At 41.3% G+C, this 27,965-nt stretch overlaps 1 protein-coding gene across 1 annotated transcript; it reads left to right on the forward strand.

Annotated features, from left to right (window-relative positions):
• Nucleotides 1-1,062: 1,062 nt before the first annotated feature.
• Nucleotides 1,063-27,742, forward strand: LOC137592574 (CD81 protein-like). The gene is made up of 8 exons (XM_068310840.1): nucleotides 1,063-1,272; nucleotides 11,536-11,650; nucleotides 18,535-18,632; nucleotides 19,195-19,269; nucleotides 22,472-22,591; nucleotides 23,205-23,303; nucleotides 23,926-24,009; nucleotides 24,822-27,742. Exons 1-8 carry the CDS (start codon nucleotides 1,207-1,209, stop codon nucleotides 24,882-24,884), a joined length of 720 nt encoding a protein of 239 aa, XP_068166941.1. The 5' UTR covers nucleotides 1,063-1,206; the 3' UTR covers nucleotides 24,885-27,742.
• The last annotated feature ends 223 nt before the right edge of the window (nucleotides 27,743-27,965 follow it).

The raw sequence follows: 27,965 nt of genomic DNA on the forward strand, positions 1-27,965 counted from the left end.
TCGCGTGTGGTTCCTGAAACACATTGACCGCGAGGAACATCTCTGAAACTTGATGAGATATAATCACAAACCAAAAAGCAACATTTTCAGGAAGCCAGAGGCACAAAAATGTGTAGGTAGATGTTGAATTCAGGGGTGTCGCAGGATGTTGCAGTCTCTGATTGACTTGTTCAGCTATTGACTGTGTAGGATTGTATTTGGCCGGCTGTAGCTCAGTCCATCAAGTCTTGGGCTGAGGACGGAAGGGTCACCGGTTCAAGACCCGTACGGGCCAAATCATTTGGAGTGCGAACTGGTAGTGGGAGGTGCCAGTGCACCCCCTGAGCACTGCCGAGGCACCCTTGAGCAATCCCCTTACAAGCCGCTCATGGTAAGCCCCATGTGAGAGCTGTCTGCAACCCTACCTCCCATCATCTGTGTGTGTGTGTGTGTGTGTGTGTGTATACGGGCCTGTACATACTGTATACACTGTACATACTGTATACAGAATTTTCTGCACTATAAGGCGCACCTAAAAGCTTTTAATTTTCTCAGTTTCTTATAATCCAATGTGCCTAATATATGAAAAAAAGTTTTAAAATAGACCATTAATTGAAGATGAGTTCTCAAATGCGCTTTATAATCCAGCGCGCTTTATAATCCAGTTCGCTTTATGTACAAAAAAAACTTTTTTTTTTTAGATAGGCCATTCATTGAAGGTGCGCCTTATAGTGCAGAAAATACTGTGCGTGTGCGAAAATCTAGAGTGGAAAAAAAGGTAATTCGCCTACGGGACATTAAAGGTTTAATTATTAGATTATTGTTATGACACCTCTCATCACGCTTTATGTCTATTTTTTTGTGTTAATCCTGTTATTTTGGCAGGAACAGGCTTCCGTACATCACCATCAAACGCTATTAACGGTGCGAGAGCAGAACGACCCTTTCTGAAGGGACGCAGCAGCCGCGCCCTTCAGAGCCTGTCAGCGAGTGGGTGCTTTATTTTGAAGGCGTCGGCCGGAAGTCCGCCGGGGAGTTCCGACTGGATGATGATGGAAGGTTCAAACCGCGAGGGGAGGTGGGAGGAGTTGGGTGTTGCCTCGGTCTCAGATCGAAAGTCCGTTCTCTCAGTCGATATCAGAACCGTTACTCGCTGCTAGCCGCGACCCACTGCCGTCCACTCCTCTGAGCCCCACGGAACAACCTGCGTCACGCAAACGGATCAAGATGGGAGTCGAAGGCTGCACCAAATGCATCAAGTACATGCTTTTCTTCTTCAACTTCATCTTCTGGGTAAGCAGTCCTTTGTTTGTTTGGCGGCTCCCGTGCGCAGCGCCGCCGCCTGTCTGTCGGTCGTGACCCGTTATGAATGAACGATGCGGGACGAATCCACGGCGGCCACATTCCGCTCACTCATAATGTCGAAACGGTGCGCAAATCGCGACTAGCGCCGATTATGGCGAATTCGGGGTCACCAAGTGAACATGAAGGTAACGTGTTCTTCCCGTGATGCTCATGGAGGCGACGGGGATTCGTTTTTAAGGCGGAGGAACACAGTCACGCCAGGTGAATTCAGCTTCCGACGAAAAGGATCCGAGAACGCGATTGTTCCCCCGGAGTCCCAGAGCTGGTCAGACTCTTGAGAAATAAACAGAGAGTTTTAAAAGACGTTAAACTGTTTACACTAAAAGTTTCAGGGCGTTAAAGTTCGGCTAAGAGAAGTTGGTGAGTGTTTAATGCGTGAAATCGAGCTGTTGCGCGCTGGTGACGCGCCTGTGTGTGGATAATGGCTTTGTTTGGATTACATCCTCTGCTCGGTTTGTATATAGATGTGTGTGTGTGTGTGTGTGTGTGTGTGTGTGTGTGTGTGTGTGTGTGTGTGTAGGGGGGTGAATGGGTGGGTGAGTGGTTGGGGTAGTGGGGGGGGGGGGGGTTAGAGGTTTCCATTTGGTGAGTCAAGGCTGGATGTTGGGTGACTTATCATGGAAACATTTGTGAGTGTTCAGTTTTTACTGTTTGTGAAAGTGTAGTGTTTGTTCCCCACGGCCTCCAGCGCTGCTTTCTGATTGGTGCTTCTCTTTTTAAAGAGCTCCAAACAGCTGTGTATTGAGCTTCAGATGTATTTTGTAAATGTAACTATCTGCAGAGCATGGAGGTGCGAAACCATTAACTGATCAGCAGGATGCAGCTTTACAACGTGACAATCATGAGGGACGATTTTGGTTGCATCACCAATTAGATCATTGTCATGTTCTGGTCGTGCTGATTGATTCTGGTCGTGCTGATTGGTCACAACATGCTGGTTCTTGTGTCTCAGATTAAAAATCCATGACTTCATGACAGTAGTTGTCTGGGTGTGGCCTTCAAAGAGCTGTCAACCCAAAAGTGACAGTCAATCGTCATCCTGTCAACGGCATTGTCAGGATGAGTGCAGAAGAAGATGGAAACATGTTTCACAATTCAGAAAACAACAAAAGTAGAATGGTGCTCTGTAGCATAGCTGTAAAAGAAGTACATATATTTTTAAAAAAGCTTGAAATGCCCCACCATTATTTAGCAAATTTTGATGTGCCGCCTGTCCACCAACCCTGAATGGAAATCCGTAATATTTGTGTAATCCTGATGATAAACAATCAAAAGAGTTGGAAACATGAACCCTGGGTGGGTTAGAGCTACTTGTTGATGCAACTTTGTTCGGTAATGACAGAATGTCCCCCCCCTTGAATACCAGACTCCTATTGAACAATTCCCTTTAAAGCTTTTGTTGCAAAGTAATACCAGTTTGTCTCAAATTGTGGGGAGACCCAATCACAGTGTTCTTTTCACCCCTTCCATTCAATCAGAGGCTTTGGAAGCCTTTTAGTTGATTTGTGTGGCATCCGGCCAAAACTTGAATTGGACACCAGACCCAAAGACTGCAGAGATAGCCCTCTCTATAGTCTCCTCAAATTTTGGTTCATCCAAAATTATCCACATGACAGGTCACAAATTTCAAGTCAACAGTAATTTCAACGTTTTGGGGTACTTGTTAATAAAGCCATCACATACTAAGATCCGTGCTGTGAAATGACTTTAGTACCACATGGACTGGGAAGATTCCACCCATGAATCTTTCGGCTTCAGTGTTTCTAGGCCACCCAGTGTGTCGCCCCAGAGAACAATGGCTCTCTGAGTTCCTTCGAGACGGGATTTTTCTGCAAATATTCAGTACTTTGAGCTTTTAAAAATCCTAGCTTTAAATGGAATAATGTTTGGGGACCCGGTGATGGAAACGATTGTTTCATCTCGTATTTGTGGGCTGTCAATCTTTCAAAGGCTCTGATCCACCGTCTGTGTCAGCTTTGTAACAGCTGTAAAACCTTCATCTTCTTCTGCCCCGTCTTCGGCTTTGTATCATTGGTGAAAGGTCAAAAAAACATGAGGGTTTGTACGAAGTTAGCTGATCTGTCATATAAACTTTATGATATGATAACCTTTATTATCCTCTGATGTGAACATAAACAGCTTTGGTGCCAAGAACAAATAAATTAAAAGAAGGACATCTGAGCGACGGGAAATCAAAGCTGTTAAGACCTTTTGATGGTCTGTTTGTTATGATCATGACAATTTGTAAGTAAATAAACCATTTATAATGAACAGACATACTGTTGACTAGCATTTGTTTGGTATTCTGAAAGAAAACAATGTCAAAGTTTAACCTCAGTTAATCAAGACAGAATGTTTAGATCCTTTAAACCATTTAAAGTTTTGGTGTCAGGTCCACCTGGATTCAACAAGCCCAGGTTCCATGTTATTTTTAATGAGAGGTCAGAAATAGATTTCGTTCTTCACACTCACACTTGTAGTGTTCCTCAGTGTTGCTCTATCACAGTTTGTTCCCAGTTTATCGGTTGAGACTTCAGTCCCTCTCTGCCTATCCAGATTTTGAAATCAATCAGTTTAGTCATTTACATTGTCTGATAAATGCTTTGGTGCCATAAATCGTGGAAGCAGCTAAATTTAAGCCACCAAAGAGACCACAGAGAGCAGGAAGTGAGAGGTTGTAATCATGTTTCGGTTGAAGTCAGTGAAACCTTAATGTCCTTGATGATCCCTGATTTTGCGATGACAATAAGTCAGTTCAGTCTCTAAACCTTGTTTCACTCGCTGGGATTGAGGATTGCAACGGGCTGAACTAATTCTGAAACAAAGCTGGATCTGTTAAGACTACTGGCAAGTCCCCATCCTGCCACGTCAGAAGGAACTGCACTCGTGACATCCAGATATTTTTGATGGTTTTTGTCCAGTGGGGTTTTTCTGTATCTCCATCAGACAGGAGTCAGGAGAGGGTCAGGCTGGTTGTTAAGACTTGGCTGGTGACACCTTCACCTTCAGGATTTTTCTGATCGTCTCTATCAGGAGGTGATGCTTTCACCTGTCGCCTAGCTGTTTTTAGTGAGATTCTTACGCAGGATTTTCTCTGTGTGGCGACTTCAGTTCAGACACCGAGGATCACCTCAAACACAAATTGTTAGTGAGCACAATTATGTTTTTTGTTTCAGTATTTCAGATGTTGTAGTCTTGCTATTTTACATTGCACTTTCCTATTCAGGCTACCAGGCTGATGCCTCATCCCTGCATAAAGTTTTTAGGAAGTCAAAAGTCATTTGTTTTTATTTTTAAAGGGAATATGTAAAAAGCATTAACCAACTACAGTAAATCCAAACTTAAAACATAAAAGAAAATGAAAATTCTTCGTTCACATTTCTTACCTCGTTCAGAAGTTTTGCCAAATTAGGGGGCATAATGTAATCTAGCAATGTTGAAAGGATTTGTAAAAATCTGCGATTGTATCCAGAGCTACACCAAACTTTATTGGATTTGTCCTTGGTCCAGTTCATGCCCCTGTACCAAACTTGGAGTAGAAGAGGACCAGTCTGCGACTGGGGTCAAGGCCCACAGTCTACATGTTAAAAATCTCTTTGAGTTGAGACGCTGAACCCCACTGCTATTTCACGAATCACTTCGATTGTAATTGTCAAGTTCAACAACAGAAGTTGATGAAACAACAAAATTGGGTGAGTGTGTGTTTTGAAATGCCTTTAGCAATTGAACTGATGAGATGGATGTAAGGAAGTACAGTCCATTTCCAAATCAACTAACCAACCAATGAACACACGTGAAAATCTAACCTCCTATGTGGCGACAACAAGTGAAGCCCGATGCTTTTCCTCACCATCGCAGCATCAGAGCTGCTGCAGGCACACGACTGTACTAATCATGCTATGTTACCACTGTAATTAAATCAGCCCATTAGTGCTGCAGCACGGCTCCTCCTTATCACAGTCAGGAACAACGGTGCACCGCTTTGCTGCATATCCACAAGCTAATTATCATTAGGAAAATAAAACGGTACACAAAACATTCATGTCATTTTTAGCTGTGGAAATGACAATTTTTGCTTGTGGAATAAGCGGTCTGTAATCAATGCTAATTCCATTAGTAATTTGATAACAGGCCAGAATTAAACCCGTCTGGTCAGAATTCTCACTGCACACTGTGCACAGTCAAGTCATATAGAAGGGGAGTAACCTCTCTCATTTATCGTATTTGACACTTGTACACCAATACCTTTTTTGTCATATAAATCTAAAACATGTCAAATAATGAATAATTTCATCTGAATCCACTGAAGCAGATACACATTAACTAATTTTTCTCACTATTTATTACTTTCACTTCCATCATATCTTCCTGATAAGACTCTGTTATTGTGAAAGTCTTCTTGGTTCTTTTCAAATAGACATAGTCAGAGATTTAGTTGTTGGTGATACTCCTGAAAATAACTTGAATGCGAAGTGTGAGTGTGTCACGTTATCCTCGATTCTCTTTTCTTTTTGACACTGAATTTTTTTAAGGAAATTAATATGACAATCCTTCTGTATTAAACGGTAACATTTTGTGGTGTGGTCTTTCCTTTACATGACGATAACATCTTGCGAAGCTGAAAAAGAAAACTGTTGAAACCAGGTTTTAGAGCACCATCGTTACTGTTGCTATGTGAATTGACGAAACACGATTTCTTTGAAAACCGATGACATGGTGACTGTGGCTGCCTTCTGGCAGGAATGGAGACAGACACTGAGCTCCTGGCCATGGACCTTAGTCACCCCCAGCACTTGTCTTGAAGTGAGTTATATTCAGCTCAGTTCACTCAAATAGTGTGGAATAGAGTGGAAGCTGAATTTTAATGGCACTCATTGAAACCATTGCTCTGTTCCTCCAGTGATATCCAAGATTTGTCTGAATTCTATCTTTCCTTTACCCTCCCAGCATTTGCAAGTCTTTCACTGACACTTTTGCACTCTTCATCATTGCTTTCCCTCATTGGTCATGTTGACTTTTCAAATAAATTTAATACTCTGCACCTTTGAAGGCTAGTGATGAATCATTTGCTGTCAGATGTTGTTTAAGGGCTGGTTCACATGACGTGAGTTTCAAATGCTACCTGATCGGGAAATCAGGTGTCATCTCTTACATCTCCAACTTGCACACTATGGGATATCATTAAAGTTCTTTTGCCCCTGGAACCAAAGAACACAACGCCTCACAGAATGTCTTGTGAAACAGAAGTGTAACATAAACAGAACAATGTAGTTGCTGCATTAATCTGCTCAATTTACCCCAAAAACAAACAAGGAAACAAGTTTGGAAATGAGTGCAGATGAGAATCTGGTAGGTAAGACACAAACTACACAGGTTGTTTATCCTTCGGAGGATTCCTGTCAACCATAGTATGATAGCTAATGATTTCCTGAAAAGCCAACATGTTAACTGTTTCTCTCATTAGCTTAAGTGGTCACACTCAACTCAAAACCTGTTGGTTTCATTATCCAGATTTATTTTGGGTTCGAATATGACTGTGCAGAATCTGATTGTCCACAAACAGATCTAAAGGTGTCAAACTGGATCTCTAAAGGCCTGACACTTAAAGATGATTTGGACTAAAGATCTGCACCAACCAAAGTGTCTGAGCAGTTTCCTCAAGATTGTCTCGATGGACGTCAATTCTCCTCTGAACTTTAGTTTGCTCTGTACAATTGCTAGGTGTTTGATAGTTTCAAACCACAAGTCATGCAGGAAGAGGGACTGATGGATCCCTGGTAGAGATGAAACCCTAAAACAAGTTTTTGGGCTCTACATGAGAGTACCATCAAGTGCCTTTTCTGAGAATGTTGGTTGAAGTGACAAATGTTTCCTTTTGGGATAATTTCCTCAGAATTGTCGTAAGAACATGGAGCTTTTTTAGGAGATTCCATATTTAGTAAAGCCGTTACGTAAACTGAGCCTGAGTTTTGTTGGCTGCTCCACAGAGCTTTGTGAAAGAGTCTGTCAAAGTGAACATGTTGAGTTGATCAGCAAAGACTTTTGGACGGCAACTGAGCAGCCGGCCAGGGAGGCTGTCTCTTTTAAAGGAGACCTCCTGTTTCCATAAATCACCGTGGACACTGAGAGGGTTAAGAGGCTACAGAGTCGGGGTGGGGGCTGGTGGCGGTGGTCTCTGTGGTGGTATAGGACTTATGGGAACTGCAGACAACGCCCCACCCCCAACAGCCCCCTCCCCAGCATGCCCAGCATTCTACAACTCTGGGCAACGGGCAGAAATAGCCCCTGGAGGGAAAACTTGCTTAGAAACCTAGAAGCGTGGTCTCACACTAACTGAAGCAGGGTTTCACCCCCATTTCTCTGGTTCATTTCCATCTATAGATGTGAGGAATTGGTCAAAGCTCTTTTAAATATTTTCTTATTTACGGGAAATTGAACATTTGTCAATAATATAAAGTTATAGGTGCTTAGAAGGAGGCAGGCATGGCTCTTCTGCCAGGCAGCGGTAGGAGAGTACATCAACATACGTACTGAACCCGTATGTTTAGACATTTTTCTTGTGGAATGTATGACAACAAATGTAATGGCTGATGAAGCAACAGATGTGAGATAATGTCTTTAGCATCTTGAGGCCAGAGCTTGGACAAGTTGTGGTGTGTTTTATCATTGTTGTACATCTCCGTTTTGATCTCTGATTATTTTCTTCTACTTCTTCCTTTTTTCACTCTGATGAATAAGTCTCATCTAAGCCAGTTCTTGTTACTGAATGTTGTTAAATGTGTTTCCTTGTAATTCACCTCCCATGGTTCTGAAGCCACATTTCCACCGCGTATCACTCAAGTCACTATAATGGAGTCTTATGCAGGTCATCTTCCGTATTTGATGGTACCTTGTCAGGGTAGATGTGTGCCGTATGAAACAACTGTTGGATAGTCTCCAAGGTGACGCTGTTCTGAGCCACCTTTCACAATCCTCTCATCAACTATCAAAGACGTGAACCTCTTCACCTCCTTAATAGAGCAGCCATGCTTTTAAAGCAAGTCATGGTTGCTGAAGTAGCCTGTTTGAGGTTGGAGCCAATTATCTATGCTGTGATGGAGAGTCCAGGCATGCTGTGCATTGACCAATCAGTGGTCTTTGATGTTTAATGATATTGTGGCATAAAAAAAGAGACAGAATCCCCCTCTCAGCTCTGCCACAGTTGCTTCATCCATCTATCACCCCTCCACTTTCAGTTTCACATACTGAACGACACAACAGGTGAAAGGAGAAGAACAGGTGGTTGACAACTTTACAAAGCAAAGTTGCCGACAAGTACAGAAATATGGGATGTAGCCAAACTTGAAGTGAAGTTACGTAGGAAACGTGGAATTTTTCAACTGCGTCAGATGCTCACAGGTCGAGCAGCTAATGTTTTACTGCTCTGGGTATTTTCAAAACCTGTAAAGAAAAAAGATTTATGTGGTGTAATTGTAGGTGGAGACGGCTGGAGCTTCCATCTCCCAGCTAAATAAATACAACTACGCAGGTGGTTTGTTGCTTTAGGAGTCCTGGTAGGACGGTGAACCAGCATTCCAAATAACTGCTCAGTTTTTGAGACATTTCCTCTGTTTGTTAGAGGAGTGATCGGAGCTGGTTCTTTGTCCATGTATTTTTTATCCCCAATAACATATTTTTCAAGAGATTTCAGGGGAATATTTGTCAAATGATCAGTATATTAGAAATTTCACATATTGATAGGAAAGCAAAAACTAATACCTCAATTTATGACATGACAAGTAGAACCCTGCCTTCATGTTTTTTGTTTTTCAACCTGTAGAGGATAAGTCTCTGAATATAAAGCAACACTTCTGTAGTGATGCCTGCACAAGAATGGAAAACCCCTTTCTGTTTGTATGCTAAATTTTTATAAGCTTTGGTATTTTTGATTCAGTCAGATTGACTCTGTGTTGCTTGAATTTTGTGGTGTCAGAGGGTTAATTTTTAATTAAAATTTAATTTTAATTTTATTACTGTAATAATCCCCAAAGGGAAATTAGGATTATAGCTAATAATTAGGTTATAGTCACATTCTGCCAACCTGATTACTCAAGACACTTTGGATTATACTTGATGAGAATATTTAATGCCTGGGCACCAGCGACAATCAGTTCCACCATCAAATCATTTCATAGTATCTGATTTTATTGATGTATCAGCCATTGTTTTGGTCTGTTCATCAAAAAGTTATGATGAGCTTCTGAAAATTTGAGGTGAAAATTAAGCGTTGTCAAGCTGAAATACTATTGTCTAAAGAAAAAGGCACTTTAGACAGCAGTAAAATTACTCCAAAAAATATCATCAGTCAATATTTTTGCAAATAGACTATCAGTTGGCCTCAAACAGCTTTGAGTTCATGTCAAAGATGACAAGCAGCACGATGCGGACGTTTTTCTCCACGACCAGACAAATGTACCACACCAGTCCAGTTCTGAGGTCCTGACACTGGTTGCCTCTCCATCAGAGGATAGACTTTAAAGTTCTATTGCTTGTCTATAAAGCTCTGAATGGTTTAGGACTAAAATACATCAGTGACCTCCTGACCCAGTGTGAACCCACCTGACTTCTCAGGTCATCTGGATCCTGTCTTTAATCTGTTCCCGGAGTCAGAACCAGACATGGAGAAGCTGCATTCAGGTTCTGTGCTCCATAGAAACTACTAGAAAGTCTCAGCTAAATCCACCTGTTCTCAACAGGATTTAAATAGATTTTATTCAGGAGTCCAAATCTGTAAAACTCTTTTTTTTAATCTCTATCTTATTTCCTACATTTTAAGAGAGAAAGAGGAAGTTACTGAAAACTACCAGTTTGCACTACTACCTAATTCCAAGTAGCGAAGTCGAGATGTCAGTTGAACTCATCTTTGCCGATAAATCACTTTGATTCAATGCGTTGGATCAGTGTGACTCGTCTCAGCAGTGACTCACGTGGTTAGGAGAATTTACTTATAGAGAGCAAGGCATTCTGTGGTGTGTGTATGTGTGTGTGTGTGTGTGTGTGTGTCTGTGTTGTGTTGAATTTCACCACCCTTGCCAGCAGTGTGTGTTGATCTGGTTGCTAGGCAGCAACTGGCCTCAGCATTGGAATGACCCTCCTTCCACCAGGAGGACAAGAGGGATTGAGTCGGGTTGGCTGCGTCTTCTGCTGAAAATGTTCCTTTAATTCCGATGCTGTCTTTGCTCACCTTCATCATGTCGTGTTTAAGGAAATAAAAGATATATCAAACATCCACAGCCGTGTGCGGTGGAGGGGAGTCCGTGGGTTTCATCAGTGGACTATTTTACTGTTGCCATATGTGGTGCTTTTCCCTCTGTGCGTGTCGACATATACGTTAACTATAGCTATATTTAGAGCTTCGTTGTTGTTTTTTTTGTTCTTTTGTTTTTTGTTTTAAACTCAAGCTAAGAAAGGGTCAGACAAATTAAAACACTAAAGAATAATTCAGTAACAGAGGTGCTCATTGCAGTAACTGCGGGGTTCCCCAGGAAAGTGTTTCAACAGGAAGTAGGAAAGAAAAATCAATGAACAATTGGACATTGGTTCCCTTGGACATTAACTGGTTTACTCATTAGCCTAGTGTTGTATACAATCACACTCAGAGGAATAGTTTGACATTTTGGGAAATCCCTTTCAGTGTAGATGTTAAAAGTGGTCAACTATTTCATAAAATACTTCACATTGCACAATTGTCTCTTCTGCTTGACACTGATTCTGTAGAATTACCAAAGAGAATTGAACTCTGAGTCAGAGGTGAGACCCTGCCAGTGCTGGTGAGCTGGTGAATGTTGAATTGAACTAAAATAAATTAATAATTGTTTTAAATTTCCTGAATATTCATGTTGGGCTGTTTGTCTGACTTTGAAATTGTTCCATGTGTCTTCAACAAAGTGTGAAACTAGAGGGTTGATCAACCGTATTAGTTTAATTATTTAACTTTTCCATGGTAACACCCGTAATGAATACCGGTATTCATCCATCCATCTATCTTGTACTGCTTCATCAGCTGTCGCAGGTTGCGGGGAATTGCAAGGTTAATTTCTCGTAAGCTGTTTCCTGTTTGAGTGAAACAGATCAGATCAACGTATATTTAAGTCCAGATTCAGTCCGTTGTGGTGAAATGTACTGAAAAAAATGATGTGTTCCAATTTGCAGCTTGCCGGTGGTGTAATACTGGGTGTGGCCCTTTGGCTGAGACATGACCCCAAGACCAGCAACCTGCTCGAGCTTGAGTTCGATGGAGCACATGCCCCCAGCACCTTCTACATCAGTACGTATCACATCTGTTGCTTCTGCTGTCATTAAGTGAATTCATCCCCATCAACACAAGTTTTTCCTCTTCTTTCACTTCTAGTGTATATTGTTTTAAATTTACTTCCACAGATTGACTTACATTGTAAATTTTAATTTCACATTTGATATAAAGATGACAGGTTATTTTATGAGTCGTTTCTGAACAAGTGTCTGAAATGAGTTCCACACATTCAGACATAGTGAGACAGAATTAATAAAGCATTATCTGACACTACTGAAAGAAATGTTATGAGAAGTGTACTTACATATCACCTGCTCTAACTGTTAGTGTACAACCCATCAGTGTTGTTTCTTGCCTTTTGATGACAATGATATATAATTATAGATCAGCATTAATTATTAAGAGCCAGCATAAAAGGATGTTTATTGTCCCTTTTGATTAGAACAAATGCGATATTCATTATTAATGAATTTGAGATAGAAGGGATCTCATAAATAGTTCCCAATCTTTCATCCTTACAGAGTTTGATGGGATTATTTTGTAAGTTTGTAAATAATTGTAGCTGCATTTCTTTCAGGGAGTAATCTGTATGGTCAACACACACACACACACACACACACACACACACACACACACACACACACACACACACACACACACACACACACAAAGCACTAGTGCATTATACTAGTGTGCTACATGATAGAAATAAAGACTAGTGGAACAATTTCTTCACAACTGGAAGCATGTAATGTTTCTGTTAGCAGACTCACACAGCGGGTCAAAACTAATTCAGGATTTGCTGCTGACTGAAGTCAGGTTCAACTCAGAGTTGTTGTGTGATGTCATCAGCAGAGGTGATTCGGCACTAGTTGCTGCTACATCATTATTTATTTGATCATCACATTTGAATACCCGTTTGTCCTGTAAACTCTTTAGTAACCAGAGAAAAAAAATCACTTAAAATTATTTTACACCTCATGATATTCCAAAGACAGAAAAAAAGAAATATGAAAATAAAGAAGAATTCATCAATCCGTCCATTCAATCAGCCAAACTAAATGTGGTCTTTTCTATTCTGTGTCTCACTCTTCCACTAACTTTGGTGCAAGAGAGATGGACTGATTCAAGATTTTCAATGGCCGCTATAATAATGATCATTTGTAATGGGGTGGGGGGGGGAGCCAGTAGCCAACGGTTGGTTGTCATCTCCCTGGAAAATTAATGAAGCACTGTCGGAAACAAACCTTCACAAACATGGAAGTGTTTTCTAAGTCAGAAGTTGATTGGTCAAGACTTCACAGCCAGCGACCACTAACGGAGAGCGGCCCAGCCAACATTGCTTTTAAAATATCCGATTGGCGCCCATTGATCATTTAACTGACTAATTAGACTGCCTCTAGATGAAACACTAAATACATGAAACACAAATGATATCACACCTTCAAATGGTGCATAAAATGGAGCACAAAAGCAAATCCTGCATTTCATCCTGAAATTTGTGATGAATATTTGACTTCTCTTCCTCTGTACTGAAGAATATGTAGTTACAAAGAGCTCGCTTAGATTAACGCTCATGTGCAGAGCTGGTGGTACAGTAGCTGGGACGTGAGAATATTTAACAGGTGTGAAATATGCAGTGGCTCTCCCAGATCAGTGACAACTTGTGACCACGACCAATGGAGGATGTCAGAGGACTGAAATGCTTGCACCACCGCAACGGCCCGATTGGCTCGGTTCCTCCTCTCCGCCTGAACCGGCTGAATCATCTGCCTCAAGAGGGAGACGTGAGATGATAGGAAAATACAGAACTGGTGTGATTAGAAAATAAGTCTCCTTTTGACAGCTGAAGAAGAGCTCGAGGGGAAAAAACGAACGAGCGTTGGATCATTGTTGCAGCATAGCTGTGGTTGGTGAACAGTCAGACAGGAACTACTCAGGGACTTTGTCTCCAACGGCCTCAGCGATTGCATCCCACCCATTACATAAAGCCTCCCTCATTCCAAGGAGGGGAGAAAAAGCCTTGTTGGTGTCGGAAAATATTCCTCACTGACCCTCTCTTCTCTTCCTCCTCCTCCTCACTGGTCCCAACCCTCTTCCTCCCTCCTCTGTGAAAGTTTTCCTCTCTTTCACTCCGCTCAATTTCTTTCCACTGTGGCTCCCCCTCACTTCCCCATCTGGTTGTGGTTAGTGTTCACTGTCTCACTTATTTTTCCTCAAGTCGCTCCCTCCCTCCCTCTTTTCTGTCTGCTCCGTCTTTCCTACCATTCTGCCTTCCTTCATCCCCTCCCGCCAGGAACTTTTCAATATGGACGCCTACATGTGCTTCTCTCTCTCCCCCTGACTGATGGCAGACACAATTACCCAGTGGTGACCCTCTTCCTCCTCCCCCTTCTGCAGAATCGCTGTTTGTCAGGCAGCAGATGGATCACTTTTAACTAGCCTGGTTAGCAGTAAAATCTGGGGGGGGTTAAGGTTGGGGTTAGCCTTCATTAGATAGGACAGCTGTGAGAATGTGACAGGAAATGGGAGATAGAGTGTGGGTTTGGTACGTGATGGAACCGTTAACGGCCACTGTGTGTGTGTGTGGTGCGCGTGTGTGTGTGTTACTTTGTGCTGTTTTGAGAACTTCTTAGTCCTCAAATAAAGTGAATTTCTACCGTCAAATACAGGACGAGACTGAAAAACTTTAAGATGGTTGGAAGTGTGATAACCACAACTTTTGAGTAATTTTCAATATTAGAAAATTACTCAAATGTTTAAAAAAAATAAAGAAAACAAGGAAACAAAAGGATGTTTCCTGTAGTTTTAAGCCATGACTTTCTCTCAAACTCTCAGTGAAACCAGTGGAGTAATCAGAATAAACTTCCTTCGATTACCAGGATCTTCCCTCCACAAAAGCTGATGGAAATTAAATAAACACTTTTTGCAAGTAGGGAAAATGTAGGGAACAATTTTTGGGTAGCAATGTCGATTATACTGTAATGGAAAATAAAATTCTGGATCCATACAAAAATACATTGGGTTCCTTCTTAATTTGTATCCCATCACTGTAGTTTAGATGAAATCTATGTCGATGTTTTTATTATTCTATTGATAAACAAACAAACCAGCCAATGGCATGCCTGAATGCAGGAACACAATAAATTTAAAAACTAGAACTAGGATCTTGAGTACTCGATCCACCTGCCTCAGCGAACGTCGGCTGTTTCCTTTGTTTGACATCTACACCGATTCTTAGAATTGACATTAAACCACCATAACATCGACATAGCTGCCTGTAGGTGGGCATTAAATAGACTCTGGACCTGCAGCATATGTAGTTTTTTTTGTATAAGTGGAATTTTGGGTGGTGATCTGACCCAGACAGTAACCTTATACGTAGTTGATGTTAATCATGATCCACAATCTAAGTTGCAATCATTGTAACAGAGGTGAGAAACAAAAATTATGTTTTAACAGACAGAAACCCCAAGCAGATCCCAACCCAGGGCGGTGGCCCACTGCTTCGACTGAAGGTGAAAAAAGACATATTATGGTAATAATGATAATATCAGTGGACGTCAGCTAGGACCGCAGCCTTACAATGAGTTACAATTCATGGGAAATTTACGGTACTAAAAACCACAGAGACTTGAGGAGAAAGTTTCTCATGTATTAATGAGACAGGAGTGTGAAGAGAAGGAGCATCTGTGTCACAGTTTGCCCACTAAAAACTTACTTTATCTCAGTAGGTTCAGGTGTCCACACACACAGCTGGACCACAGTATTCATAATAATCCATAGAAATATAACAAGGAAGAGGAAGCAACAGAAAGGAAAGCTTTCATTGTATATTGAACAATAGTCGGATGACTAGCAAAGCCGGGTAACACATCTGGATAAAATATTTGGAGTTACATTGTCATGTTTGCTTTGGAAAAGTTCACCGACACTACTATGGAGCCTCATTTGGAGGAACAAACAGGAGTCTGGTGAACTCTGGTGAACTTTGGTAATACCTTATGCTAATTTGGAAAAGGTAGATTATCATACTATAATTTATATAGTAGGAATGCTCCATCATTTCTCTCGGTGAAGTTCCAGAGGTTGTTCACATGATGGAAAAGCTTCCATATCATGACAAAAGAAACCATCCATGTGTGAAGACTGTGAGATGTGCTTTAATGTACCGTAAAGCTTTTTTTTTTTCTCAACACAGTTAATTTTGGGATTTAAACACAAACAAATATATTGTGAATAGAATGAATGGGTTACTGGTGGACCGTCCAACAGCTGTTGATGTCTAGAAGCTAGCAACTGAAAATTGTAACTGATAGTCAGATTTTTAATTTCAAAAAGGAATTTTAAGAAGTTTAAAGCTTGAGAAATTATTTTTATTACTACTTATTTCTTGACAGCGCACTATGGGGTCATTTTATTTTATTTTTACCCCATGAAATATGAGACAATTTTGACACGTCTTGCGGCAAAGCCAGCAATGTCGTAATGCAGATAAGTCTGATGAGTGGGAGCTGACGGAGCAGATGATAAAAAGAGAATCCTTGAGTAGATTCAATCAAGATGGACAGGAAAAGACATTTAAGTAAGCGGAATTATTTAGAGCATCATTTGAAATGAGCAAATCATTAAAAAGGACAGACGGATGAGTGGTGGCCAAACAAGGTGAGATTGAGACTGCCTAACAGCGTTGGGGGTGGAGGGGGGGGGGGGGACAGACGGCAGAGCTGGAGTAGAAGAAATAGTGGAAGCGCTTGGTCGCAGTCCAACATATCGATTTCATAATTAGTCTGTGTGAGTGTGTGTGTGTGTGTGTGTGTGTGTGTGTGTGTGTGTGTGTGTGTGTGTGTGTGTGTGTGTGTGTGTGTGTGTGTGTGTGTGTGTGTGTGTGTGTGTGTGTGTGTGTGTGTGTGTGTGTGTGAGAGAGAGAGAGAGAGTGGATCTGTGGGTAGAAGAGATGGGGTGGGGTGTATGCGGGACTGGACGTGAATGGTTAGTGGTCCAGAATCTAATCATGCCAGAGCTGACAAGCAAGAGTTATGATGCTGGAGCTGAACAAAGAGAGTGCACTCCCAGCCCACTGACAGTCTGTACTGTCAGTATCTCTACTGCTGATGAATGTATAATGGGTTTGCTAGACAGATAGAGGTGGGGCATTTTATCCACTTAATTATCAGATATGGTTTCAAAGGTGGTTTACCTTTGAAAAAATTATCAGATATGGTTTCAGATATGGTTTACCAACCTTACATTTCAAAAATGTATTGTTATATTTTTACAGTTTTTTTTTTATTGTTTGAATTTAATGTTTTGGTAGGTTTTTGTGTGTGTGTGTGTGTGTGTGTGTGTGTGTGTGCGTGTGTGTGTGTGTGTGTGCGTGCGTGCGTGCGTGCGTGTTTGTTGTTGTTGTTTTTAAATAGTGGCATCACTTTGCATCTACAAGAAAATCATCCTGGTTTGTATTTGCCAAAAAAACATCTCCCAACCTGTTTAGGTCACTACGTAATCTTCAGACCTCCACCAGATTCACATTTGTGGCAAAAGATGAACTTCTTAGAAGTGTTATGTAGAGGCTGGTGTTGACACAGAAGGGACACCCTGATTTAGACAGAAGACAAAGCTGGTGGTGTTCAGGGATTTAATGATACAAACTGAGGCACTTACACTAATGAAGAAAACTGAGAAAGGGTCAAAAGTTCTGTTCAAGACAAGCAGAGCATACCAACAAAAAAAAGTCTCCAAACGCAGCCAATACCAGGGAAACAAGGGGAAAATAAAAACCTCTAGAGGGTTTGAATTTACCAACACAAGGTACAAGGACAATCATGTCAAACTGACCATCTGTCAAAAAAAAAAAAAAAACTGGAAGCAATTTATTTGCTTAAGCCAAATATTTTTTTTCCTGTCTTTCTTTGCCCATGAACAAATGAACAGTTGATTTGGTGCATTCAGTAGCAGTATTGACGATTCACACCAGATGTAAAAAGTGAATTACCCCAGTCAAGTATTGGCAGGTGTAGTTTGAATTTGATTACAGTAAAGCCAGAAAAGGCAGACTGGTATTTAAAGAAAAAGAAGGAAGGAAGTGAGTTCAGCTTGCTTGGTCACAAAATTGTGTGAAAATTAGTCGAGTTTTTTTTTTTTTTTGCATAACCCTATGATACTGATTTTTGGGTCACTTCTGCTTTTGTTGAAATTATATTAAAATATTATGTCCACCCAACTTGCAGCCTTTGAGCCTACTTGGCTAGTTCTGCATCTGACCTTTGACTTGAACACATATCAGTCTATTGTTTCCTTTCATCAGCTGTTAGAATAAATAAGACCAACAGGCAGCAGAGCTCCACGCCACCAACCCCCTGAGATTAATAGATCTAAGAGCAAAGCAGAGAAATGGCTGAAAATATGGTGAAGCCCATTGAAGCATGTCGTTCTTTCCTCGCTACAGCGGCTCTGTCCTCCGTGAAGTCAAATATTAACAGCATCTGGCAGTGTAGCGCACAAACACAGGCTTCTACAGACACAGTGAGATAAGTTGGCTTGAAGAGAAAGAAAACCAGCGGAGGATCTGGGTTATGTCCAAGGTGAAAGATAATGCATCGAATTATGAATCAGACAGTTGTATGAGAAAAAATGTGAACATTACTGCAAGATGACTCACTCCATTCTGGCATAAAAGCAAACATCATGCCGTCTGCCGTCCAGCAGGCGTCATTGCATGCATGCAGTTCTCAAAATGGGCTGGAGGATGTTTGCAGAGCTTCAAAACCACAGTGGTCTGAAAGGCTTTTCGTGGTTTTCACGTCTGTCCTGATTCTTCTGAGTGTTTTCTTGTCTTTTTTTTTTCTGGCTGTCATCAGAGGTATTAATCAGTCCGTACTGTTTGTCCTTCTGTCCAGGTGTCCACATCCTGATAGCTGTTGGAGCAGTGATGATGGTGGTTGGCTTTTTGGGATGTTACGGTGCCATCCAGGAGTCCCAGTGCTTATTGGGAACTGTGAGTCACAGTCACACCCTCTCCCTGTGGAGTTGTACACCACTAGCATTACATAGAAAGCTATTTTTCTAAGGGCGGGTCCTTCTTCCGTGCATTTGCATGACGACCCATTTATATCTGGGTGTATATGCCATGACATACCGTGGCGACGGAGCGCTGATAGGGTCCGCCCACTCAGAGGGAAAAACATTCCTCCCTCCCCGTCGACCTTGTGTCATGTGAAGTCTCCTCCTTTTGTCAGCTGGCAAGCAATAACCAGTCTGTGTCGAGAGACGGACTAGCAGCAGGTTAAAATAAAAAAATTTTTTTTGAAGTTGCAGAATCAAAACATTCTGCAACACTCGGTGCAGCAAACATTTAGTTTGTCATAAACTAAGCTAAAATATTACCTTCTTTATTTTTCACTTCCTGTTTTTGCTTCAGGATTCAGCATCAGATGCTTTTGTGATGTCAGAGACATTATTTATTGGCTTCTAGCGTAAAGTAAAACGTTATTAGCTTATCTAATTAAGCGTGTATAATGCTAAAGCTTCACATTTAACCCTTTGTGTTCTGTCGACAGTTCTTTACCTGCCTGGTCATCTTGTTCGCCTGTGAAGTTGCAGCTGGAATCTGGGGCTTCATGCACAAAGACACAGTAAGACTGCACACATTAAGAGATGGGCTCAAAGCAAGAAGCTCAGATCGAGAAAACTTCTGAATCTGAAATGAATCTGAAATCGAGTCTGGAAATGCCCAACTGTTAATGTTGTTTTCATGTTTTCAGACCCCCCTCCCCCCATTGTGTGACTAATGTTTTTCATCTTTGCTTTTTTTTTTTTAGAATATAGTTTGAAATTTATTCACGTGGACTGCCGTCAGTGATTTGTGTGTGCACCTAATTTATATTTTGCTTCTTACATCTAGTACTAGATTAAGAACTGCTCTTGAAGTACATTATGGGACCAAGTGATAAAAAGATGCATTAGTCATTCTTTCATTAATTCTAAATGATCTAGTAATTTAACTGATGCATCAAGATTATCTTAATTCTTTTGGGTGCGTATAGGTTTTCCCTCTCATGTCTTACCTTTATTTCGTTCGGGTTCTCTGCAGTAAGTCGGACTTGTTCCGAGTGGCTGTCTGGCCAGGGCTGCGCTTTGTCATCAATTCTGTTTGGGATTTTCATGGACAGGATATCGAGGCGTAGTCGTGGTGAGGAGGGTTTACAGTTTGGTGGGCTGAGGATTGCATCGCTGCTTTTTGCAGATGATGTGGTCCTGTTTGCGTCATCAGCCTGTGACCTGCAGCGCTCACTGGTCCGGTTTGCAACCTAGTGTGAAGCGGCAGGGATGAGGATCAGCACCTCCAAATCTGAGGCCACGGTCCTTAGCAGGAAGTCGGTGCACTACCTTCTCCAAGTGGGGAATGAAGTCCTTCTACAAGTATCTTTGCATCCTGTTCACGAGTGAGGGAACAATGGAGCGTGAGATTGGACTGAGAATTGGGGCAGCAGGAGCGGTATTGCAGTCGCTTTAACACACTGTTGTCATAAACAGGGAGCTAAGCCGAGAGGCAAAGCTCTCTATCTACCGTTCAGTCTTTGTTCCTACCCTCACCTATGGTCATGAGCGATGGGTCATGACCGAAAGAACGAGATCGCGGATAAAAGTGCTATTCAGAGTAGAGTCGCTGCTCATTTGCGTGGAAAAAGGAGTCAGTTGAGGTGGTTTGGGCATCTAGTGCGGATGCCTCCGGCGCGCCTCCCTAGAGAGGTGTTCCTGGCACGTCCAGCTGGGAGGAGACCTCGCGGCAGACCCAGGACCAGGTGGAGGGATTATATCTCAACACTGGTATGGGAACGCCTTGGGATCCCCCAGTCAGAGCTGGTGGATGTGGGGGGGAAAGGGAAGCTTGGGGCTCCCTTTTGAAGCTGCTGCCCACGCGACCCGACTACGGATAAGTGGTAGAAGATGGATGGATGTCTTACCTTTATCATTATGAATGAACTTATAGCAGAGAATTTAGTTTTATAAAGACACTGAAGCTGAACAGAAGTTATACAGTTGTGCTCATACATGTACAGTCCCTGGCATCAGGCAAAATATGTGTCTTATTCTTCGTGGTTTATTGGTCAGAAGTCATTTATCATCATACAATTATGTTTCCCTTTTTAACACACACACACACACACACACACACACACACACACACACACACACACACACACGTCCACACTCGTGACCCGTTTGCTTGTAATTAGTGTCTATGTATGAAAGTGAGTTTCAGGGCTCTAGACAGAACGCTGCATATTTCATCCAGTGCTGCATCGAACCCGAGACACAGGAATGCAACCATAGAAGGTGTGAGAAAGGTCGAAGCACTGTTTAACACAGAAAAGCATAGAAAGTTCTCTGAAGACTTATTCAAACTGAAAATGAGTGGGTCTGTCGACACCAAGCCACCAACAAAAACATCAGCAACAAATGCCAGATGCAAAGACAAACCAACAAATGACTTCAGCTCATCTACAGGATTTGCTGCAGGAAATTTGTGAGGCTGTTGTCAAGATGTTCGATAAGGAGGCACTTCAATAGAAATGGGTTGTATGTTTGGGTCACAAGAAGAAGAGCACTTCTACTGCAATATCATAAAGCAGCCTGCTTACAATATGCCCAACAGTCGTCTCTAGCAATACTAAGTCGTTGGGAGCAATGAGAACAAAATTGAATGTCGTAAAAAATCATCAACGCTTTGCACAATATTAACAACAAGGGTATGCAAACATTTGAGCAGAGGCCATCTGAGTGTTTTCTTGAGCTGATCTCGTGACGACTCGTGATTTTTAAAAAAATTATTGTTTACATTTGACAAATTCTGCCAGAGTTTGCAAAGTGATGAGCACAACCTTATCGCAGTTTGTACGATTATAAGGTAAAATATTTTCATTTTATTTCCTACTGCGAGACATTGGAGGAAGGGAACCCGGGCTGGTTTTGACCAAATCAGTGGCTGTGTCAAATAAAGTAAACCAAACATGCAAAAATCACAAAAGTAGAACGTCACGCCAGGACCATCACATCAGAAATACCGATCTCACACCTTACGTTATCTCTTTTATGTTATTATAAGGACAACACTATCTCTCTGATGAGACCATGGAGTTGTTTCTGTAAATAGTATGTTAGCTTCAAAGGGTAAAATGCGTCAGCTGCTCGATGCGCTTAAATCCTAAATATCAGACGGTTTATTAGATGATTTAAAGACTGGCTCTCTAAAAACCTGTCATTACCAGGTGACCCAAGCTGGACTTAATTTGTGTTGAAGATCTCAGACTAGATTTGTTCTCTTTTAATCAGGAAGGCTGATCGTTCTCTGAGCCTGCAGCCAATCAGATGAGCTACAGTATATTCAGTGATCGTGGTGAACACACCCCGTCCTAACAGTGAAGCAGTGAGCAGAGACAGTCAGTGTTAGCCGCCTGTTTGTGATGGCGTTACCATGCTCTGATAGATAGATAGATAGATAGATAGATAGATACTTTATTAATCCCGGAGGAAATTGCATTGCACCCATCTGGGCAGTGGGTGTGTCCCTCATGTATGTGTGTGTACTAGCATTAAATAATAGCCAATGTCTATAGTTACATATTTCTGGAATTAAGTCCAAGATTCAAGATCACCCTTGAAAAACCAAAGAATGATGGCAGGAGTCAGTAATTCAGTATTTTAAATGGGTGAACTCAAATCAGTATGATTGAAAGATTTAACATCTGTTATATATCAGTTATTACTTAGATTGAGAACTTCCTGTACATGTTTGAAGCTGAGACTGAAGAAAGCTCTTTGTTGGTGTTCTAGGTGTCGAGGGAGATGATCAACTTCTACGACTCTGTTTACGACAAGGCTGTGGAACAAAGCATCACTGACCAGGACAAGAGGAAGGCTGCAGCCTCAGTGCTCAAAGTCTTCCATGAGACGGTATGTACATAAACGACTGAATTACTATTTAGAATCAGTAACCACAATGGATGTCTAGATATACATAAATATCTAGACATCCAGGTGGCGCAGTGGGTAGTGCTGTTACCGCACAGCAAGGCGGGTTCTGGGTTTGAGTCCCACTCTGTGTGGAGTTTGCACGCTCTCCCCGTGTCTGCGTGGGTTCTCTCCGAGCTCTCTGGCTTCCTCCTATCTCCAAAAACATGTGCTTCAGGCGAATTAGCCGGCTTCAAATTGTCCGTATTTGTGAGTGTTTGTAAGTGGTTGTTTGTCTCTATGCCGGCATCACCCCCGGAGTGTTCCCTGCCTCATGCCGCCAGTCAAATGAATATCTAGAAATCCAGATGATCCGTCCATCAGTGGGGTGTGAAGGAGGTTATGTGGTGCCATGTAGGTCTTACCTGAGTATATTACATGAGTATAAAAATTAAAAGTTGCTGCTACTACTTTCAAAGAGACACCACATTTCTTCCTTTTTAAAAAAATATTAAGTTTGAAACCCTGGTTCTGTATGATTTGGAGATGAATGTGTGGTACTAAACTACTGAGTGGGGGGAACAGCCTTCATCACAGCGTGGTTCCTTTGTTTCAGCTGAGCTGCTGTGGAAAAGGACAGGGGTCGTCTCTACTGACACACTTCACAGAAGCTCTCGGCCTGACCGACATCTGCCCCAGCTCTGGAACTTTAGTTGTAAGTACAGCTGTTTGTCTCAACCATTACATCACTGCCTTCACTCACGTTGCTGGATTCATGCAGATACGAAATATATAAAAGTTTGAAGTTATGGTAAATTTTTAAATTCATTGATTACTTAAATTAGATTACTTAAATTCTCTGTCAGAAAAGGAACATTTCTTTAATGTTCCATCATGAGCACTTGGAAGTTATGGAGATACGCATGGGAGAAGAAAACAATTTCCCTGTAGCTCATTTTAATGCAAATATAAATGCAGTTGAAAAACAACTTCCTGTTTTATGTGTGTGTGTGTGTGTGTGTGTGTGTGTGTGTGTGTGTGTGTGTGTGTGTGTGTGTGTGTGTGTGTGTGTGTGTGTGTGTGTGTGTGTGTGTGTGTGTGTGTGTATTAGAATCATGGAACGTAAGGATAAGTCCTTATCATGAATGATAATGAAAAACGCTGTCTGGTAAAAAGTAAATAAACTGTAAATAGCAATTTACAGTCTGGTTTGTGATAATCTCATGCTTTAAATCCAAACTATAATCTTCTCCTGTTGACTGTCTTGTTGCTCTGATAACAAATGATCCAGATAAATACGTGTTTGGTTCTTTTGTTTGTTTGTTTTTCTTTTGCAGAATTGCCACCAAAGGATCCAGGAGTTGTTTTCAGATAAGATTTACCTGATCGGCATCGCCGCTCTGGTAATCGCAGTAATTATGGTGAGAACATCAGTGCCTCTTCTGTTAGCTTATCTAAAACCATGGAACATGAGGTTCAGTGAACATTTTTAAAAAATGAACTTGTTTGCCATGATATAAGATAATGTTTTATTATATGTTGAATTGTTAGCGGATATGTAAATATTTCTTAGTATAAGTTTGAACTTTTAACAGGAAAATGAGCTTAAGTAATTTATTTTTCTAAATCAGTTGCTGAAACATGTAAACCACAGATGGATTAGTTCTGAAGTCTTACCCATATTTTGACCTCTCAATCGACATTTTGGCTTTTTCAATACTAACTAAAGAAAAAACGTGTGGTATTTAATTTAATTTAAGGAATTCTTCTTTCTAAGGCTTGAAACATGTTTTTGGTGCTGCTTGCACATCCAGAAAGAAAGAACATAAGGCTTCAGACTCTGAACAGCAACAAGTAGAACCATCTACATCACACTGTGGAAACAAAATTTAAAATTGTACACAATTTATTAGTTGTGGACCAAACATTTAATGAACTCTTAGCAGGTCATCGCTAGACAGCGTTGTAGTGACTGTTCAACCATAGAAACAGTTGGTTTATTCATATATTGTTTAGCGATCTGCACTATAGAGGTCTCTACTAGTAAAATTTCTGCTAGTAAAGTTTCTTCATAATCCTCAGCAGGAAACTGAAGCAGTTGGTCGATGTAGTTTTTAGACATCACTCCCGCAGGAGGAAATCATGCTTTTAAGGGATTATTTTCATGTGCGGATGTATAGATGGTTGTGGTTTGAATATTAGATCAATGCTCATCTTTGCGTCCTCTTTCCAGATCTTTGAGATGATCTTCAGCATGGTGCTGTGCTGCGGGATCCGCAACAGTCCGGTGTACTGAAGGCGTCCGGCCCACTCGCCATGAAGGAGGGACAAGTCTCTTCTCTGTCCTTTTCTTTCCTTTTATAAGCAGGAATCGTCACATATATTGCTTGCTGGATTTAGTCAGCTCTTTGAGAAGACGGCCGTTTTAATGACACTGTCAATGAATTTTTTGTTAGTCCCAGATGCTGTAATGCATATTTAACCAATGCTATCCTAACCTGATATGTAGATATTATATCACATTGTCACATGAGTTACACTCACCAGTCTTCTAGTGACTCTTCAGTTGTCTACTGCTTCCTTGCTATGAACATGCAATTATATTCTTGATTTCATGAATGTTTTTCCACTGTTGTATGTATAAACTGTATGTAAATATATATATTAACAGTGCTTTATGACTGCCTGAGCATGGATATTGTATTACAGTAGATCCCTCTCCTGTATTCCTCCTGCACTCTGTTTGTCTTGCCATAGACTGAACCACATGGTGGTAGTGAATATGAGCCTCACTAGTGCAGTGCTAGCCATAAGCCCGCCACACTACACAGATGTGAAAACATGGAAACCAGTCTTTGTGTTGCTGTGAGGAATGAACTACAGAAGGAATCCAAATTATTCTTAGAAGCTGGAACCAAAATCTGTCATTTTGACTCCACGAGGTGTTGATTTGTCTTTGACTGTTGATCATCACATGTCCCAAAACTGCCTGAGTGAGTGCCCAGTTGCATAAAACATTTCTTCACAATCGGTTTCTCTGTAAATTCCTGAGATGGAAGTTACGTAAGGTTGAACTCGGTTACAAACAAACCACACTTTGGAATTTGTCTAAACAGATTTGACCTTTTGAATCACAACATGTGTTAAATTTTGTCAAGATGGTGTCATATATTGTCATTACGATCAAGTCTTTGTGGGATTTTCTCCTGACTTTCCTAAAAACCTCAATTAAAACAGCAAGAACATTAGTAGCAGCTATAACTTCACCATTTTACATTTTGCTTAACACTCCATTGTGTGTGTACAACACTTCTGGAAAACCCTTCACACATGAGTAGAAATAAAAAGATAAAGATCACAGAGGAAACCTTTGGAGACTTATACAACTGTGCACTCATCTGTGAGCAGCATGATTCTGATCAGAGAAATGGAACTGAAACATTTAAAGTAGGTTGGATGATGTTTACTGTGACTGACACTTGGCTGGCGGTTTGACCTCCCACAAACCCCAGCGGCTCAGCTCTGCGGTCCTTGTGCTCGCCTGTGAAGACGTGGTGAAACTCCAGTGTGTAGCTGGTGCTTTGGTTTGGTGCTCTGCATTTGGGCTCCCAAGTCCGGTTGAGCCTTCTGCCACCCTATTTGACCCGATAGCACCATTATTGCAGCATACGGACCCTCCTCATCCTCACCATTCATGCGATAGCTGTTCTCAGTGCAGGGCAAAGACAGGACAAAGGCAGCTCGTCCAGTACAAGAAGCTGTTAGCCCTGCTGCTAGTGTGCGTAGCTGGTGATGACCTTGTTTCACTCTGAAAGCTGTCAGAGCAGGTGTATTTATGAGCAAACGGAGCGGGGGCAGACACAATATCACCAACACGTGCAATGAATGATACTCCATGTAGCTCTCCTTAAAGGAACAGTTCACCCGCCATTCTCTAGTCCCCCAGTGCTGATGGGAGAACATGTTTATTAGTCCAGCACAGCAACACAGTGATGCACTATTATCCTGAACAACTGAAAATACATGGGTTTGTTTTAAGATTTAAAACATGCAACATAATTTTAGAAGTCATGATGCAGATTTGATCTCACACCGTTTTGCTGTACTCAAATGTACATGTCAAATTAAGTAACCAGACTTTCCATCAGCATGATGAGGAGTAGATAATGAGGGAAATCTGTGGCTTAAGTGTTTAAATTCACATTTTGAAGTCCCAAAGTAACAGTAACAGTATTATCTGTTGGATTTTTGGATGTTGTTATATAGGTGTCTTTTCATACTATATAAGGTTATGTTTCATTCTTCTAGTACATCCACATTACTGATGTATCGGAAATCTGATAATATGAGTGTTTGTGGGAAGCACTTTGGTCATCCTTGCAGTCACCTTTTGTGTTATTTAGTTCAAAATAATGCAATATTTGACTTTTCCTTATCGCATTAGATTCATTTCACAATTGTTGACTTTTTGTCTGCTCCTTTTGAACTGTCTCAGGCTGACTGCTGTAGTAATATTTGTACCAATGGAGGGCAGTGCAGTCACAGCTTTGTGCCAACCATCGCTGGCACATGAACTTGCTGTTTATCTAGAGCAGTGGTCTTTTTACTCAACATAACTTGAGCATACGTTGTCTTGAAGTGTGCTTCTACCAGATCCAGCTGCCGCCGACAGGAACGCTTGACTGCACGGCGCTCAAACTTACACTTACATGTAATCACATTTTCTTGTGTAATCGTTTTTTCACAGTTTTCACCAGCCAACTAAAACCTAGTCTTGTTAAAATCTTAGCTAAAATGAGAAACAGTAAAAGTGTAATAACATTTACGTCTCTGACATATTGTACTAATGAAAAACATGAAGGCTGTAGAAAGACAATGTATGCCTTTTTTCTCTTTGTATCGTGATATCTTTGTCAGGTACGGCGTCAAAGGAGTCTGAACGGAAGGGTAGAGGATTCTGTGGCAATGTCAACTGAGAAGGAGTTTGAAATTAAGAAGTGATGACACCCGTTGGTGCACTGTTCCTCAGTCGTGAGGGTCCCAGGTGTCCATGTTACTGACACCCAGGACCCTGTGCCACAGAATCTCAACCCCTCCGGACTCTTGTAGACTTTGGTTTGCCCAAATATAAAGGGATTAAATGTATTTTACAAACCAGGTGTTCTTGTGCTTTTCTTTAGGGTTCCTCATATGAAAGGCTGCCAGGTGGAAGATAATGTAACAACAACGGTCTCCTTTAAATAAAAAACAAAAATCATGCAGTTACCATCCTGTCAAAAATGTTTGTATAATAAGTCAGTTTAGATTTTTTATTTTATACTGGAAATTTATCAACGTTTTTTAAAAAAAACCCCATATGCATGTTCATATATTCATG

This window comes from Antennarius striatus, chromosome 1 (assembly GCF_040054535.1).
Source record: "Antennarius striatus isolate MH-2024 chromosome 1, ASM4005453v1, whole genome shotgun sequence".
Lineage (NCBI taxonomy): Eukaryota > Metazoa > Chordata > Actinopteri > Lophiiformes > Antennariidae > Antennarius > Antennarius striatus.